The 16,380-nt window shown below is 41.8% G+C and overlaps 1 protein-coding gene across 1 annotated transcript in view; it reads right to left on the bottom strand.

Annotated features, from left to right (window-relative positions):
• card11 (caspase recruitment domain family, member 11) overlaps nucleotides 1-16,380 on the bottom strand; it is a 188,120-nt gene that overhangs the window by 123,336 nt on the left and 48,404 nt on the right. The window contains exon 3 of the mRNA XM_041207409.1: nucleotides 566-790. Within this exon, the coding sequence (XP_041063343.1) occupies nucleotides 566-782 (217 nt within the window). The 5' untranslated portion in view covers nucleotides 783-790. The remainder of the gene's footprint in view (nucleotides 1-565; nucleotides 791-16,380) is intronic.

Raw genomic sequence — 16,380 nt, 5'->3', positions numbered from 1 at the left:
GGCAAGAAAGTACAGAGGGACATCTGAGGCAAAGGGTTGTACAAAGAAATGAGGTAAAATACATGGGAAAAAAGATGTAATTAACCATCAAGCAAGGAGGGCTTTGTAAGACTTCTTAAGTAGAAACTGTCTAAATCACAAACTTCAACACATAGAAGGGCAAGGGCAGCAGGTGTAGGGGAACAACACCGCCTCCTAGTTCCCCAACAAGTCAAACAGGATCCTGACTTGAAATTATAACACCGTCCCTTTATTGTCACTGGACCAAGATCCTAGAATCCCCTAGCTAACAGCACTGTCAGAGCACCTTCACCACATGGACTGCAATGGCTCAAGTAGGAGGCGCATCATCACCTTCCTAAGGGCAATTAGGGATGGGCAATAAATGCTGGTTGTGCCAGTAAGACTGTCCTTTAAGAATGAATAAAAGAAAACAAAGGAATTTATTCTTACAAAATCTTACTGGTTCACTGTTTCTATCTGATATAAAACTGGAGGAATACATTATTTAAAGAAGGGTACATCAGATGCTGCTCATTTAAAAAAAAGAATTGAACTCAATTACTTGATCTGTTAATTTTGGACTGCAGCATGTGTGAATTGAGCACCTCATCTTCATCCTGCTCATCGATGACTTTGCACTGTCGGAGGTATGGTGTAAGCTTGGCTGGATTGATGTATCGGCTGAGGACGTGCCGGTTACGCTCCACGTTCTCCCATACCACATCTTCTTCATCCTTCCCACTGCAAAAATTCTCTGTCTCTGATGCACAGGCCTCCATCTCCTGACCTATAAAAAAGAGGCAAGTGAAGCGTATTTAAAACTGTTGTGAATCTGGCAGATAGGCAGGGCATTCATACCAACCCATTTTAAAGTATATCTTTTACACTAGGTCTGGACCATATCTCAATAAGGGAAATTGTTAGTAAAAAAATCAAGTGACCAGGAATCGAGACAGGATTCTCTCAGCCATTATATTTCATTCGCTGCATTCTTGTTTCCAACCAGATGTTATACTGCTTCTTTTTGAAGCAATAAAGTTACATCAATAAAATCCTTACTTGCTGTTTGTTCCATATATCTACTCTGCTGCAGGGATAATTATTCTTCTAGTCATCAGTCTCACAAATAATTTAATCATTTTAAGTCATTGTTCTTTTGATGTGCATTTATTTTTCAAGCCAAATAGCTTCCATTTATATCTACAGCTTCAGAACGGTTAAAGCAGCGAGAGAAGCTATTGTGTCTGTGCTTTTTTTTAATTAAGCAATCGAACACCAACACCACTGCTTAGAAGGGTCAGGTGGATTTGAAACATTAACTTTGTTTCTCTCTCCACAGATACTGCCAGACCTACTGAGTTTTTCCCACATTTTCTGTTTTTATTACTAACATCACTGCCCTATTCTGTCCCCAGAGCCCTGTGTTTTTCTTGATGCAAGCAGCTATTTCCAATGGTGAATATTGCATAACATCTCATCATAAAGACATTCCATCTAATTTATCATTCTCACAGTGACAACCTTAACTTGACAACATCTCATTACAACTCTCAGAATCACAGAATATCACAGTGCAGAAAAGGCCCTTTGGCCCATCGAGTCTGCACCGACATGTGAGAAACACCTGACCTACCTACCTAATCCCATTTACCAGCACTTAGCTCACAGCCTTGAATGTTATGACGGGCCAAGTGCTCATCCAGGTACTTATTAAAGGATGTGAGGCAACCTACCTAAACCTCCTGCCCCTCACTTTGAACTTGTATCTCCTCATGACTGACCCTTCAACTAAGGGGAACAGTTACTCCCTATCCACCCTGTCCATGCCCCTCATAATCTTGTACACCTCGATCAGGTCACCCCTCAGTCTTTTCTGCTCCAATGAAAACAACCCAAGTCTATCCAACCTCTCTTCACTACTTAAATGTTTCATCCCAGGCAACATCCTGGTGAATCTCCTCTGCACCCCCTCCAGTGCAACACATCCTTCCTATAATGTAGCGACCAGAACTGCACACAGTACTCCAGCTGTGACATCACCAAGGTTCTATACAACTCCAACATGACCTCCCTACTTTTGTAATCTATGTCTCGATCGATAAAGGCAAGTGTCCCATATGCCTATTTCACCACCCCACTAACGTGCACCCCCCCACCGCCTTCAGAGATCTATGGACACACATGCCATGGTCCCTTTGTTCCTCAGAACTTCCTAGTGTCATGCCATTCATTGAATACTTCCTTGTCAAATTACTCCTTCCAAAGTGTATCACCTCACACTTTTCAGGGTTAAATTCTGCCACTTATCTGCTTGGCTTTTTAAAGACTCAGCTTTTGTCCTGAATCTTGTGAAACTCTTTCCATATTTGCTCGATCCCCAAGTTCAGGAATCACAGTCATAGAAATTTACATCACAGAAGGAGGTCATTCACAATAGTGTCACTGGACTAGTAATCCAGAGGCCCAGGCTAATGTTCTGGGGACATGGGTTCAAATCCCACCATTGCAGCTGGTGGAAATTAAATTCAATTAACAAATCTGGAATTGAAAGCTAGTCTCAGTAATGGTAACCATGACAACTATCATCAATTGTCGTAAAATCCCATCTGGTTCAGTAATGTCCTTTTGGGAAAGAAATCTGCTGTCCTTACCTAGTCTGTTTGACATGTGACTCCACACCCAGAGCACCGTGGTTGACTCTTAACTGACCTCTGAAATGGCCGAACAACCTACTCAGTTAAGGGCAATTAGGGATGGAGAACAAATGCTAGCCTTGTTCACATCCCATGAAAGAATGAAGGAAACAAAATCAGACCATTGTGCCTATGCTGGCTTTTTTGGCTTAGTTCCACATGTCCACTTTTTGTCCGTAACACTGTACGTTCCTCATCCTCAAGTAACTGTCCACTCCCTTTTATAATTATTTCTGAAATCAGCTTGCACTGTTTTTTCAGGTGGACCATTTCAGATGCTGACAACACCTGAGTGTAAACAATTCTTCTCTAGACCTTATGTCAATGATTTTGAATCTATGAGCTCTAGCTATTGACCCACTCGCCAGAGGGAACAGTTTTTCTCTATCTATTCTATCAAAGCCTCTCACCATCTTGAAAACCTCTTAACCTTCCCTGTTCCTGTTGTTTTTTTAGCTGAAAACTCTCCACTGCACCAACGTCCTTGTGAACTTATAATTGTCAAAGCTGTACACAAGATTTGGATGACGTTCCAAAAATCTAATGAAATCCCAATGTTCCAATTAATTTAATGGATGACATCTTCATTTTGACTGAAACTTCCGATGAACAATCAGATCTTTTCCAAATCTGCTTTTGCAAGTTAACAGTTTGCCTTTGTCCCATCCACAGAAATTTGTGCTTTCCTGTTCCAATGTCTCACCTCAGATTTTAGAATTAATATGTATCCGCATATCTGCTTAATAGGCAGGATTCCCTTAATTCAGACTTTAATATAGGTTTGTGCCAGTGAAATAATGAATATAAATTAACATTGGATTGATTCTCATTGTCTAACAATGTTGGCAAGGATACCCACAGAAGTACCATACCGTTCTTTGAAAAGATTCCATGAGATCTTTTGCACCCACCTGAGCAGCCAGACAGGACTTGGTTAAAGATCTGATACAGACTACAACAATACAGTAACAATTCAGTATTGCACTTAGGTATCAGGCTAAATTATGTGCTCAAGGGAGTAGGGTGTGAACCCATGATCTTCTGACCAGTTGAGCCAAGCCAACATGAAATAAATGGGCAATTTCATTTATAGAGAGAAAAGTCTTTCTATTTCTCTGTTCAGATCATTCCCTTTGACGAAGGATGCAACTGAGAGCAGATGTCCAAAGCTACTGTCAGGACACCACTAATGGAGCTGTACACTGGCCACTGTCTGATTATGGCCTGAGGGCACCTTGCAATAGTGACTGCACTAAAAGTACTTAATTGGCTGCAGAGTGCCTGGAATGTCCTGAAGTCATGAAAGGTGCTATAGAAACTGTAAGTTCTTACTGTCTTTTCTTTTTAATTTTTTCCCCTAGCTCTTCCACATGTGCCTGGCTCTTCTTAGTGAAACTGAGATCAAGACTTATTCTGGGTAACATTTCCATCTGCCACCACATTGCGGTATAATATATTAATGTTCCAATGCAATACAGCATCATGATGTCTTCAGAAAGGCAATGAATTATTGCCATCTAAATGAATTATTGCCATCTAATATGAAATCATACTGTAACGTATAAATAAAATAATACATAAATCTCAAATTCCTCATTCTGTACCAGAGCTGCTGACGCATTTGTCACCTCCAGGCTTGACTATTTCAGTGCTCTCCTGACCGGCCTGTCACATTCCACCCTGCCTAAACTTGAGCACATTGAAAACTCTACTGACCATGTTCAAATATGCATCAATTTGGGAGTAAAAAGCTGATATCACTAAAAGTGAAGCTGTCAAATTGTCTGAAAGCCACACTGGTTCATCAATATCCTTTAGAGAAGGATACCTGACCTCTTGAACTAGTCTGGCATTTACACAGGCCTAATGCCACACCAATGAGATTGGTCCTTTCACCCACCATTCACTGCTCACTGACTTACATTGGATTCTTGTCCACCAACACCTCAAATTTAAAATTCTCATCCTTGTGTTCAAATCGCTTCAAGGCCCCATCCTATCTTTGTAACTCCAGCCCTAGGAGCCTCTGAGATAAGAACAGAGGAGCAGAAGTATGCCGTTCAGCCCCTTGAACTTTCTCCAACTTTTAGCTAGATCATGGCTGATCTTCTATCTCAATGCTATCTTACCACACTATCCCCATATCGCTTGATGTCATTGGTATTTAGAAATCTATAGACCTCTGCTTTGAACATGCTCAATGACTGAGTCTCCTCAGCCCTCTGGGATAGAGAATTCCAAAGATTCACCACCCTCAGTGAAGAAATTCCTCCTCATTTCGGTCCCAAGTGGCCTACCTCTTACTCTGAGACTGCGTCTCCTGGTTCTAGACCTCCCTCTGCCCCCCACCAACCAGAGGAAACATCCGTCCTGCGTCTACCCTGTCGAACCCTGTAAAAATTTTGTACACCGCAATTAAATCACCTGTCATTCTTCTAAATTCTAGAGAATACAGGCACGGTCTCAATAATCTTTCCTCAAAGGACAATCCCACCCTCCCCAGAATTAGTCTGGTGAACTTTCATTGCACTTGCTCTATGGCCAGTATATCCTTCCTTAGGTAAGGAGACCAAAACTGTACACAATACTCCAGATGTTGTCTCACCAAGGCTCTGTACAATTGCAGCAGGACTTCCTTATTCCTGTACTCAAATCCCCTTGTAATAAAGGCTAACATGCCATTTGCCTTCCTAATTGCTTGTTGCACCTACATGTTAGCTTTCAGTGACTTAAGAACAAATACACCCAGGTCCCTTTGGACATCAACACTTCCCAATCTCTCCCCATTTGAGAAATACTCTGCATTTCTGTTTTTCCAACTAAAGTGGATAACTTCACATTTTTCCACATTATATTCCTTCTGACATGTTCAGGGCCATCCCTAGGGTGTGCAGGGCCTGGGGCTCTCCATAACATTTTTATACAGGTGAAATCTGGTTACAATGAAGTCAAGGCCAGCTGTACAATTACAATGTAGTTATATTATATCGTACTTCTTATGTATAGTTATAATGGAAGTTCATATAATTTTTTTAAAAACCTCATTGATCACGATCAGTGTCGCGCAGCCTACATTCAGAAACCCAGCTTCTTAGACTTCCTTGCAGTAAGCTCTGTTACCGGATCGTGGTAATCCAGTTTGATGCTCCTTCACTCTTGGTGGACAGAATTGCCAGTTCACCCAGGCTATCGTGAGACGTAGTTGTCCTCAGGTAGTTCCTTATGATTTTTAATCTGAAAAAACTTTGCTCCCCTGAAGCCACTGTGACTGGGATTGTCAGCAAAATCCTGTATGCTCTTGCTGTGTTTGGGAAGGAACTTTTGAGTGTTTTAAGAAACTGAAAGGCTTAAAGTGCAGTACTTGTTCCTTCAGGGATGAATTCTCGTGGCACCTGAAGCTCTGAGAAAAGATCCGCACTGTCGATATACTGAGATTCTTCATCAGGCAATGCCAATTCCATGCATCGCTTTCTCATGTCATCTTCTGTCATTTCTCAGAGCTTCTTCACAGAAAACCAAAATTGTCGGCATATACTTGCTTTTGGTCGAATCGTGTGGTCAGTGACACGAGAGCCTGATCCATAATGACCAGAAAGTAATTGGTTTCAAATACTTTCTTGGGCGAATTCTCCATCTCCTCCTCACCTCTCTTTCGTTTCACGTGTTTTCTGAACTTAGGTTCAACGTCCATTTCAGCTGCTTTTTCTGTTGCTGTGCCTTTGGCTGAGGTAAATTTGTCCCTGAAAGAATAAGTACTGCACTTCAAGCCTTTCCTGTATTTCCGCAGAAAGTCAATGAGTGATTGCCAAAGTTTCTTCTTGTTTATTTCTCTCTGTGTCTTCACTGCAGAGAATCTTTGCTTTATTTCAATTCATTTTGTTGCATTTTGAATATGCTCCTCAGATAATTGGTGAGATTGCAATCTGTCATTGAGATGCTTCCAGTCATTGCAGCCTTCCTTTACCAATTTGCATGCTGTTTTTGAGCTGTACAATTTGCAGCAGAAGCAAAAAGCTGCATCAGCTTTCTTAGTGTACACCAGCCAATTTCTTTCAACCCTTTCTCCGTTTGGCATTCTCCCTGTGTATAAGTCTTCTGAAAAGTTTTGATTCTCATCATTCTTTGGAAAGACATAGTCACTGCCAGTTATTTTCACAGGCCCTCTCTGCACTAAAACGTCTGCATTCTTGTTGTCAAATAAATCTGGCCAATTTGCTGGATCATACACTGCTTCTTCAGTGGAAATAGCACTGAAAGTATTGGCTATTTCATCAACCTGTGTACATTTTGCACTAATGTCTTCATCCTTAGTCGTGGTGACACAATCACTGGAGTGCATTAATTCAGCATTTTCCTAGCTAGCCAAAACACTTTTAAAAACATTGAACTTTTCCAACAAACTTTTCAGTGACTTCTCCATTTCTTTTCTCTTTTTTTCTCTGCATTTTCTCCACACCCAAATTATATTTTCTCCATTTGTCTCTGTTCCTGCTAGGCTAACTATTGTATTTGAAGTAACAATAGTACCTCTCCTTTGCATTAATTAAACCTAAATTAAACAGTTAGGTAGAATTGGAGCAATCTGGTGGTTTGGTCAAACTTCTCACATTTACTTTTCACATCACGATGCTTGGGACTGTTGTGAACAGCGAGGAGGACGGTGTAGAACTTCAAGAGGACGTAGACAAATTGTGGGGAGTGGGGAGATAGGTGGCAGATGAAGTTCAATGTGGAGAAGTGTGAGGTGATGCATTTTGGTAGGAAGAACATGGACAGACAATATAAAATAAGGGATGAAATTTTGAAGGGGGTGCAGGAGCAGAAAGACTTGGGTGTAGATGTGCACAGGTCATTGAAGGAGGCAAGAAAGGTGGAGAGAGCAGTTAATAAAGCATATAGTGTCCTGGGCTTTATTAATAGTGGCATAGAGTACAAGAGCAGGGAGGTTATGCTGAATTTATATACAACACTTATTAGACCTCAGCTGGAATATTGTGTACAGTGTTGGTCATCGTTTTATAGGAAGGATGTGAACACATTGCAGAGAATGCAAAAGAGGTTTACAAGAATGGTTCCAGGGATGAGAAACTTCAGCTATGGGGATAGATTGGAGAAGTTGGGACTGTTCTCCCTGGAGAGGAGACTTGACAGAAGTTTTCAAAATTATGAGGGGGCTGGACAGAGTAGATAGGGAGAAACTGTTCCCACTCGTAAAAGGATCAAGAACAAGAGGGCACAGATTTAAAGTGATTTGCAAAAGAAGCAAATATGATGTGAGAATTTTTTTTTTTCATGCAACCAGTGGTTTGGGTCTGGAATGCACTGCCTGGAAGTGTGGTGGAGGCAGGTTCAATTGAGGCATTCAAGAGGGCACTGGATAACTATTTGAATAGAAATAATGTACAGGGGTACGGGAAAAAGGCAGAGCAATCGCATTTGGTCATAATGCTCATTTGGAGAGCCGACGCAGACATGATGGGCCGAACGGCCTCCTTCTGTGCCGTTAAGATTCTGTGATTCTTGATTTGTCATGGCTTGGGGAACAGTGGGGCTTGATATTACAGTGCGCTATCTCCAGTGAGTCGTGACAAAGTTTGGGGGCTCGGGTCCAGAATATTTTGGAAGGTGTACATTTAGTAAGTAGTAAAAGCTAAAAGGAAACACCATGTTTGTACTGTCAAAAATAAGATGCATTGGAAACTGCTAAAGCTTTTCTGCAAGTGGAAGAGATGTCCCTGACGATTTTACAAGGGATCCCAAAAGCCAGGTTAATCGAATTGGCGAGGAAATTAAGAGTAGGATTGCCTGCCAAACCTCGGAAGGAAGAGATAATTGAAGAGATGGCACAGCGTTCGAAATTGGAAGGAACAACTGAGAGAAGGAGCTCTCCAAGGGGTAGTTCATTGGAATGGGCTCAAATTCAGTTGCAAATGAAAAAAATGGAACTAGAAGCAGCAGAAGAAGAAAGAGCATTTCAAAGGGAACAGACAGAATGGCAGGAGAAAGAAAGAAAACACGAAATGGAATAAGAAATGGTGAGCTTAGAAAACAAGAAAAGAGAAAAAGATAGAGCCAGAGACAGAGAATTCCAGCTTAGAATGCTGGCAGTAAGAAAAGAGACACCAGTGGGTGAGGCAGGGCTTGTTTCCAGATCAGAACTCAGTGGGGAGATGTTTAAATTTGTACAAGCTCTTCCAAAATTTGAGGAAAGGGAAGTTGAAGCATTCTTATTTCATTTGAGATGATAGCTAAACAGATGAACTGGCCAAAGGAAAACTGGATATTGCCTATGCAGAGCAAATTGATAGGTAGAGCACAGGAAACTTATGCCTCACTATCAGAGGAGGGTTCAAGGGATTATGATGTGGTGAAAAAGGTTATTTTGACTGCATATGAGTTGGTCCCTGAAGCATACAGACAAAAGTTTTGAAATTTAAGGAAACAGTCTGGGCAAACTTACATTGAATTTGAAAGGATTAAGCAAAGTAGTTTTGACAGGTGGAAATGAGCATTAGGAGTTGAAACTACCTATAAAGTTCTCAGAGAGACCATTCTCTTGGAAGAATTTAAAAACTCCCCACCTTCTGTATTAAGAATCCAGGGTGAAGACCAAAGGGTTGCAACTGCTAGACAGGCAGCAACAATGGCTGACGATTATGAGCTGATCCATAAAACAACCTTTTTTCCATCATCCCCGTAAATTTGAAAAGGATAGAAAGCGGGAGAGTGAAAGGAAGGCAAGTAGCCAGGGTAAAGAATGGATAGCTGAGAATACCTTGAGATCTCCTCCCAAGATCAGGAAAGAAGGTACTGAGGGTCGAGGTGAAACTCGAAGGCCTAAGTGTTTCATTGTAATAAAGTGGGACACATTTGTTCAGAATGCTGGAAGTTGTGAGGGAAGCCCATGGAACTTATTGGAGTTCGTAAGAATGAGTCCAAAAAGAAAATGACACGGATCAAATTGTAGCTTTAACTACAAATAAGGGCCTAAAGGTACACACTGCTGTGAATGCAGGTGAAGTGAATAAGGTAAATGAGAGATATAAAGGGTCTTTGTCTAAAGGAAAAATAACCCCTTTTTCATCAAATGATGCAGCTAAACCCGTAACTATATTAAGGGACAAAGGAGCTACTCAAACTTTTTTGCTGGGGAAGGACTTAGTTTTCCCTCCAGAGAGTTCAATGAAAGCTAAAGTGTTGTCAAACGGGATAAGTGGAGAGTATATCCCGGTTCCATTGCACAAAGTGCAATTGGAGTGTGATTTGTTGTCTGGATTGGTGGTTGTAGGAATGGTTAAGAAACTACCTGTGGATAGAATTGATTTACTCCTGAGGAATGATTTGTCAGGAGTGACTTCCATAATTATGGAAAGTCCGAGACAGGCTAAAGAGACGGAACAATTACAAGAACAAGTTCCTGGTATTTTTCCATTATGCGTGGTAACCAGGACAATGACAGAACAAAGTCCATCACCAGAGGTCAAAGTAATACCACAAGCAGATGTTAGAGTAGCCGAAGCTTTCTTGAAGGATGAGGATAATTCAAAGGAAGTGTTTGGCATGTATTCATTAATTGCGGCTCAGAAAGCAGATCCAGAGCTAAACAAGTTAGCACAGTCAACTCACACTGAAACTGAGGCAGAAGGAGTTCTGGAGTGTTATTACATTAAAAGCGGAGCTCTGACGAGGAAGTGGAGACACCCTCACAGACCTGCGGATGAGGAATGGACGGTTGTTCATCAGTTAGTGGTACCGCCCAAATATTGTAAGGAGATATTGTGAGTAGCACATGAAATCCCCATGGCCAGGACATGTAGGAATACGGAAAACCCAAGCATTAACAAACAGGCATTTTACTTGGCCAAGGCTTCATAAGGACGTAGTGCAATTTCGTAAAATATGTCATACATGTCAGATAGTAGGTAAACCTCAACACGTAATCAAACCAGCACTTTTAACACCCATACCAGTTTTTGAAGAAGCATTCAGATGGGTACTCATAGATTGTGTAGGACCATTACCCAAAATGAAAGCAGGGCATCATATCCTTACAATCACGGATATGACAACCTGATTTCCAGAAGCTATTCCTTTAAGGACAATTACAGCTAAGGTGGTCGTGGAAAAGTTAACTCAGTGTTTCACTTGGTACGGCCTATCACTTGAAATACAATCTGACCAAGGTTCTAACTTTATGTCTAAAATTTTCCAGGACATAATCAGCAGTTTGTGTATCAAACAACTAAAGTCTACTGCCTATCACCCACAGACACAGGGAGCATTAGGGAGGTACCATCAGACTCTCAAAAACATGATTAAGATCTATTGCCATGAATACACAAAGGTTTGAACAAAGGATTATATTTCTTATAACCAGGATGGTCTGATCGCTCTCCGTTTCTTCCTCGAACAGAGGCCCGAACAATCCCCATCCACCACTACACTCCTCTGTCTGGCTGAACTTGTTCTCACACTGAACAATTTCTCCTTTAACTCCTCTCACTTCCTCCAAATAAAAGGTGTGGCTATGGGTACCTGCATGTCTCTTTATGGGGTATGTGGAACATTCCTTGTTCCAGTCCTACTCCAGCCCCCTCCTACAACTCTTTCTCCGGTACATCGATGATTGCTTCAGTGCTGCTTCATGATCTCATCTGGACCTGGAAAAATTTATTAATTTTGCTTCCAATTTCCACTGATCCACCTCTCATGGTCCATCTCTGACACTTCTCTTCCCTTCCTTGACCTCTCTGTCTCAATTTCTGGTGATAGACTGTCCACCAATATTCATTACAAGCCTACCAACTCCCACAGCTAACTCGACTACAGCTCCTCACACCATGCTTCCTGTAAGAACTCCATCCCATTCTCTCAGTTTCTTCGCCTCCGTCGCATCTGTTCTGATGATGCCACTTTCAAAAACAGTTCCTCTCTAACATGTCTTCCTTCTTCCTTAACCGAGGTTTTCCACCCACGGTAGTTGACAGGGCCCTCAACCGTGTCCAGCCCATCTCCCGCGCATCCGTCCTCACACCCTCCTCTCCCTCTCAGAACCATGATAGGGTCCCCCTTGTCCTCACTTAGCACCCCACCAGCCTCCGCATTCAAAGGATCATCCTCCGCCATTTCCGCCAACTCCAGCATGATGCCACCACCAAACACATCTTCCCTTCACCCTCCCTGGTGGCATTCCACAGGGATCGTTCCTTCAGGGACATTCTGGTCCACTCCTCCATCACCCCCTACAGCTCAACCCCCTCCCACAGCACCTTGCCATGCAACCACAGAAGGTGCAACACCTGCCCCTTTACTTCCCCTCTCCTCACCGTCCAAGGGCCCAAACACTCCTTTCAAGTGAAGCAGCATTTCACTTGCACCTCCCTTAGTCTATTGCATTCGTTGCTCCGAATGCGGTTTCCTCTACATTGGAGAGGCCAAAAGCAGACTGGTGACCGCTTTGTGAAACACCTTCGGTCTGTCCACAAGCATGACCCAGACCTCCCTGTGGCTTAGCATTTCAACACTCCACCCTGCTCTCATGCCCATATGTCTGTCCTTGGCCTGCTACATTGTTCCAGTGAAGCTCAACACAAACTGGAGGAACAGCACCTCATCTTCCGATTAGGCACTTTACTGCCTTCCAGACTGAATATTGAGTTCAGCAATTTTAGATCATGAACTCTCTCCTCCATCCCCACTCTCTTTCCGATCCCCTTTTTTTCCAATAATTTATATAGATTTTTCTTTTCCCACCTATTTCCATTATTTTTAAATGTATTTCCATCCATTTTTTTATCTCTGCCTTTTAGCCTGTTTCAACCCCTTCCCCCCACCCCACCCCCCAGAGCTATCTGTACCTTTATTATCACATTCCTTAGATAATTTCACCAGCTTCAACACCTCTTTGTCCTTTTGCCTATGACATCTTTTGGTTATCTCCACCTATCACTGGCCCTCTATCCAGCTCTACCTGTCCCACCCCCCTTAAACCAGCTTATATTTCACCACTTTTCTATTTTTCCTTAGTTCTGTTGAAGAGTCATACGGACTCGAAACGTTAACTGTGTTCCTCTCCACAGATGCTGTCAGACCTGCTGAGTTTTCCAGTTATTTTTGTTTTTGTATAATATTTCTTACTATTTGCTATCAGAGATTCTCCAAATGAATCTACTGGGTTTAGTCCATTCGAATTGATCTATGGTCATAAAATTAGAGGTGCATTAAAAGTGATTAAGGAAAAGTTTCTAAAGCAGAAAGATGAATCCTCCATGTTGGATTACGTGTCCATGTTTCTAAAAAAAACTCACAGGAGCATGTAAATGCCTGAGATATTGTGAGTTTTTGGGAATCTGTGGCTTTTATAGGAAGTTTGTGCCTAATTTCAGCACAATAGATGTACCTCTCACCAACTGTTAAGAAAACAGACAAAAGTGGTATGGTCAGCAGAATGTCAAGCACCTTTTGAAAAGCTAACGGCAACGTTAATAAATGAACTAGTGTTGGCCGCCCCTGACTTTACCAAACCTTTTAAAATGACAATTGATGCTAGCGACTTGGGGGTAGGTGCAGTCCTATTACAAGATGATCAATTAGGGACAGAGAAGCCGGTAGGGTAATTTTTAAAGAAACTAAGTCAACATCAAAGGAAGTACTCTACAGTCGAAAAAGAAACTCTAGTATTGTTGCTGTCTCTTCAACACTTTGAAGTTTAGGTCCGACATGATAACAAAGAAACACTAATCTGCACTGACCATAATCCGCTGGCACTCATTGAAAGTTTAAAACTTGAAATATGAGACTGTTTAGATGGAGTCTATTATTTCAACCATTCAATGTAAAGATTGTTCACATTGCCGTCAAAGATGCAAAAGATTGTATAAGGGAGAGGAAGGATGAATGGAAGTAAGTCTTGTGTTTTGGTGTCCATGTGTCACATAGCTTGTGATGAAATGCATTTTCATCATTTCTGAAATGGCGTTTCATCTCTTTTAAGGGTGGAGACATGTAAGTGCCCACTACTTTCTCATGGGCAATTAGGGATGGGCAATAAATACTGGCCTAACCAGCAATGCCCACATCCCATGAACAAATAACCAAAAAGAATCAACATAAACAGTTGAGTTGAGATCAGATGCAAAACCAATTAACTATTTGCAGAAATGAAGCAAATCAGACATACAGAGAACAACACAAGGATAGATACAAAGACAGCACTAATTAGCTTGATCTTTTAAAGCTTCACCTTCCTCCCTACAGTTTAGCATCAGTTTAAAAGCCTGTAAGATGCTCCAGCATTCATTTTGTTTCATCTTGGACCACCTTGTTTCCCATCTCTCTCTCTCTCTCTTTCACTTTAAATGATCCATTAGTCTTTGAAGTGCACAGAATAAATACAAAGGGATTCTGGCAGTCCCATTTGCAGGTTTAAGGAGCCTGAAGTAGGTGTTGGACACGTAATCAAAATGATGCTATCTTCTTGCAAGATGAAGTCCACCATCTGGAAGCCAAACATACTGCAGCAAGCTGTCATTGTAGCCTTTCTAGTTATGGTAGTGTGGTGGTTATGCTATTGGAATAGCAGTCCAGAGAATCTGCGTTCAAAACATTTTGAGAATTTGAATTCAGTCTGAAAGAATATCTGGGAATAAAAAGCTAGTATCACTTAAGATGAAGCTGTCAAGTTGTCATAAAACTCTGGTTCACTAATATCTTTATGGGAAGAAAACCCAATGAGCCAGTGCAGTCTGGCCTCAATATGAGTCCTGTCCCACACTAATGTGATTGATTTTTAACTGATGCTCAAAGTTGTTACAACCACAGCCGATGTTAATTGCTGAGCAACCAAATCCCAGAAGGAAACTTGGCTTACGGGGCCATACTCTTTTCTCATATTCTGAAAACAAGAAGAAGCCGTACTGATCTCAGCAGCAAGAAGTGCAGGAACACTTTGGGGTTTTAAAAGTTAAAAGTAAAAGTTTTCTTAACAATAATAAAAGAAAACTTAAGTTCACAAGATTACAGTTACACAGTTAAACTTAGTATTACAAAACATTCCCTCAAAAAGACTTTCTACTTGGTCAGACCCACAAGTAAACACTTTCCAGGTAACACTCCCTTATAAATTTTTAACTATTAAAATATTGAATTATATTACCCAAGTCTTAATAAAGGTATACCACATGACCTCTAACCCTCTTCCATTCTGCAGTGAAAATTCAAACTTCAGAATAAAACTGTTTTTTGCAGCCCAAAGCTTATCTGGATGGCTGATTCAAACCTGCATCCTCTCCCAGCCTACAGCCACTGCTCAGCAGCTACACCTCACAGCTCCAGCTCCAACAGCCCAACACTAAGATACCCTTTCCCCTTTCATCTCAGGTTCCACTGTTCTCACACCTCCTTGAAATTCAAATCCTTCCAAATATAAGATCTTTCATGCCACCATCTTATATTTGCTTATGGGTCAATAGAATATAACCCCATTTCTATTTACCTATGGAACTCCAGCAACATGCAAACATTTTTCTTGACACTGACTCCCCTTTGATATTCAAACAAACTCTCCACTTATCTAAAAATGTAATTGTTAGATCTAGCCTATTAACGTGTAACTCAAACCTAACACCTCTACCCTTTCATGTTTAAACTCCCCAGAGAGCCTGTCTCCTATTAATCTCTGCCCAGCTTAATTAAATAACTTACATGCATGCACACACATACACACACAATTTTCCACATAGCCAGGTAGATGCCAGTGTTGTAGCAATTAATGGAACAGCTTGGTTAGGGGCACGTCAAGTTCTGGAGCACAAGTCTTCAGTACTATTGTCGGAATATTGTCAGAGCCCATAGTATCGGTGCCTTCAGCCACTTCTTGATATGACATGAAGTGAATTGAATTGGCTGAAGACTGGCATCTGCAATGCTGGGGACCTCTGGAGGAGGCTGAGATGGATCATCCATTTGGCACTTCTGGCTGAAGGATTGATGCAAGTACTTCAGCCTTATCTTTTGTACTGATGTGCTGGGCTGCCCCATCATTGAGGATGGCGGTATTTGAGGAGCCCCCTCCTCCAATGAGTTTGTTAATTGTTCACAACCATTCACGACTGGATGTGGCAGGACTGCAGAACTTAGATCTGATCCGTTTGTTGTGGAATAGCTTGGTTCTGTGTCTCACTTGTTGATTATGCTATTTCACATGCAAGTAGTCCTGCGCTGTAGCTTCACCAGGTTGACACCTCATTTTTAGGTATGCCTACTGCTGCTGCTGGCATGCCTTCTTGCATTCTTCATTGAACCAGGGCTGATCCCTTGACTTAGTGGTAATTGTAGAATGGGGGATATGCTAGGCCATGAGGTTATAGATTGTGATTGAGTGCAATTCTGCTGCTGTTGATGGCCCACAGTGCCTCATGGATGCCCAGTCTTGAGTTGCTAGGTCTGTTCAAAATCTATCCCATTTAGTATGGTGGTAGTGCCACACAAGACGATGAAGGGTATCCTCAGTGTGAAGATGGGACTTTGTCTCCACAAGGACTGTGCGTTGGTCACTCCTACTGATACTGTCATGGATAGATGCATCTGTGGCAGGCAGGTTGGTGTGGATGAGATCAAGTATGCTTTTCCCTCTTGTTGGTTCCCTCACCACCTGTCGCAGACCCAGTCTAGCAACTATGTCCTT

This window comes from Carcharodon carcharias, chromosome 15, assembly GCF_017639515.1.
Source record: "Carcharodon carcharias isolate sCarCar2 chromosome 15, sCarCar2.pri, whole genome shotgun sequence".
Taxonomy (NCBI): domain Eukaryota; kingdom Metazoa; phylum Chordata; class Chondrichthyes; order Lamniformes; family Lamnidae; genus Carcharodon; species Carcharodon carcharias.
This window is presented reverse-complemented; position numbering and strand designations above follow the sequence as displayed.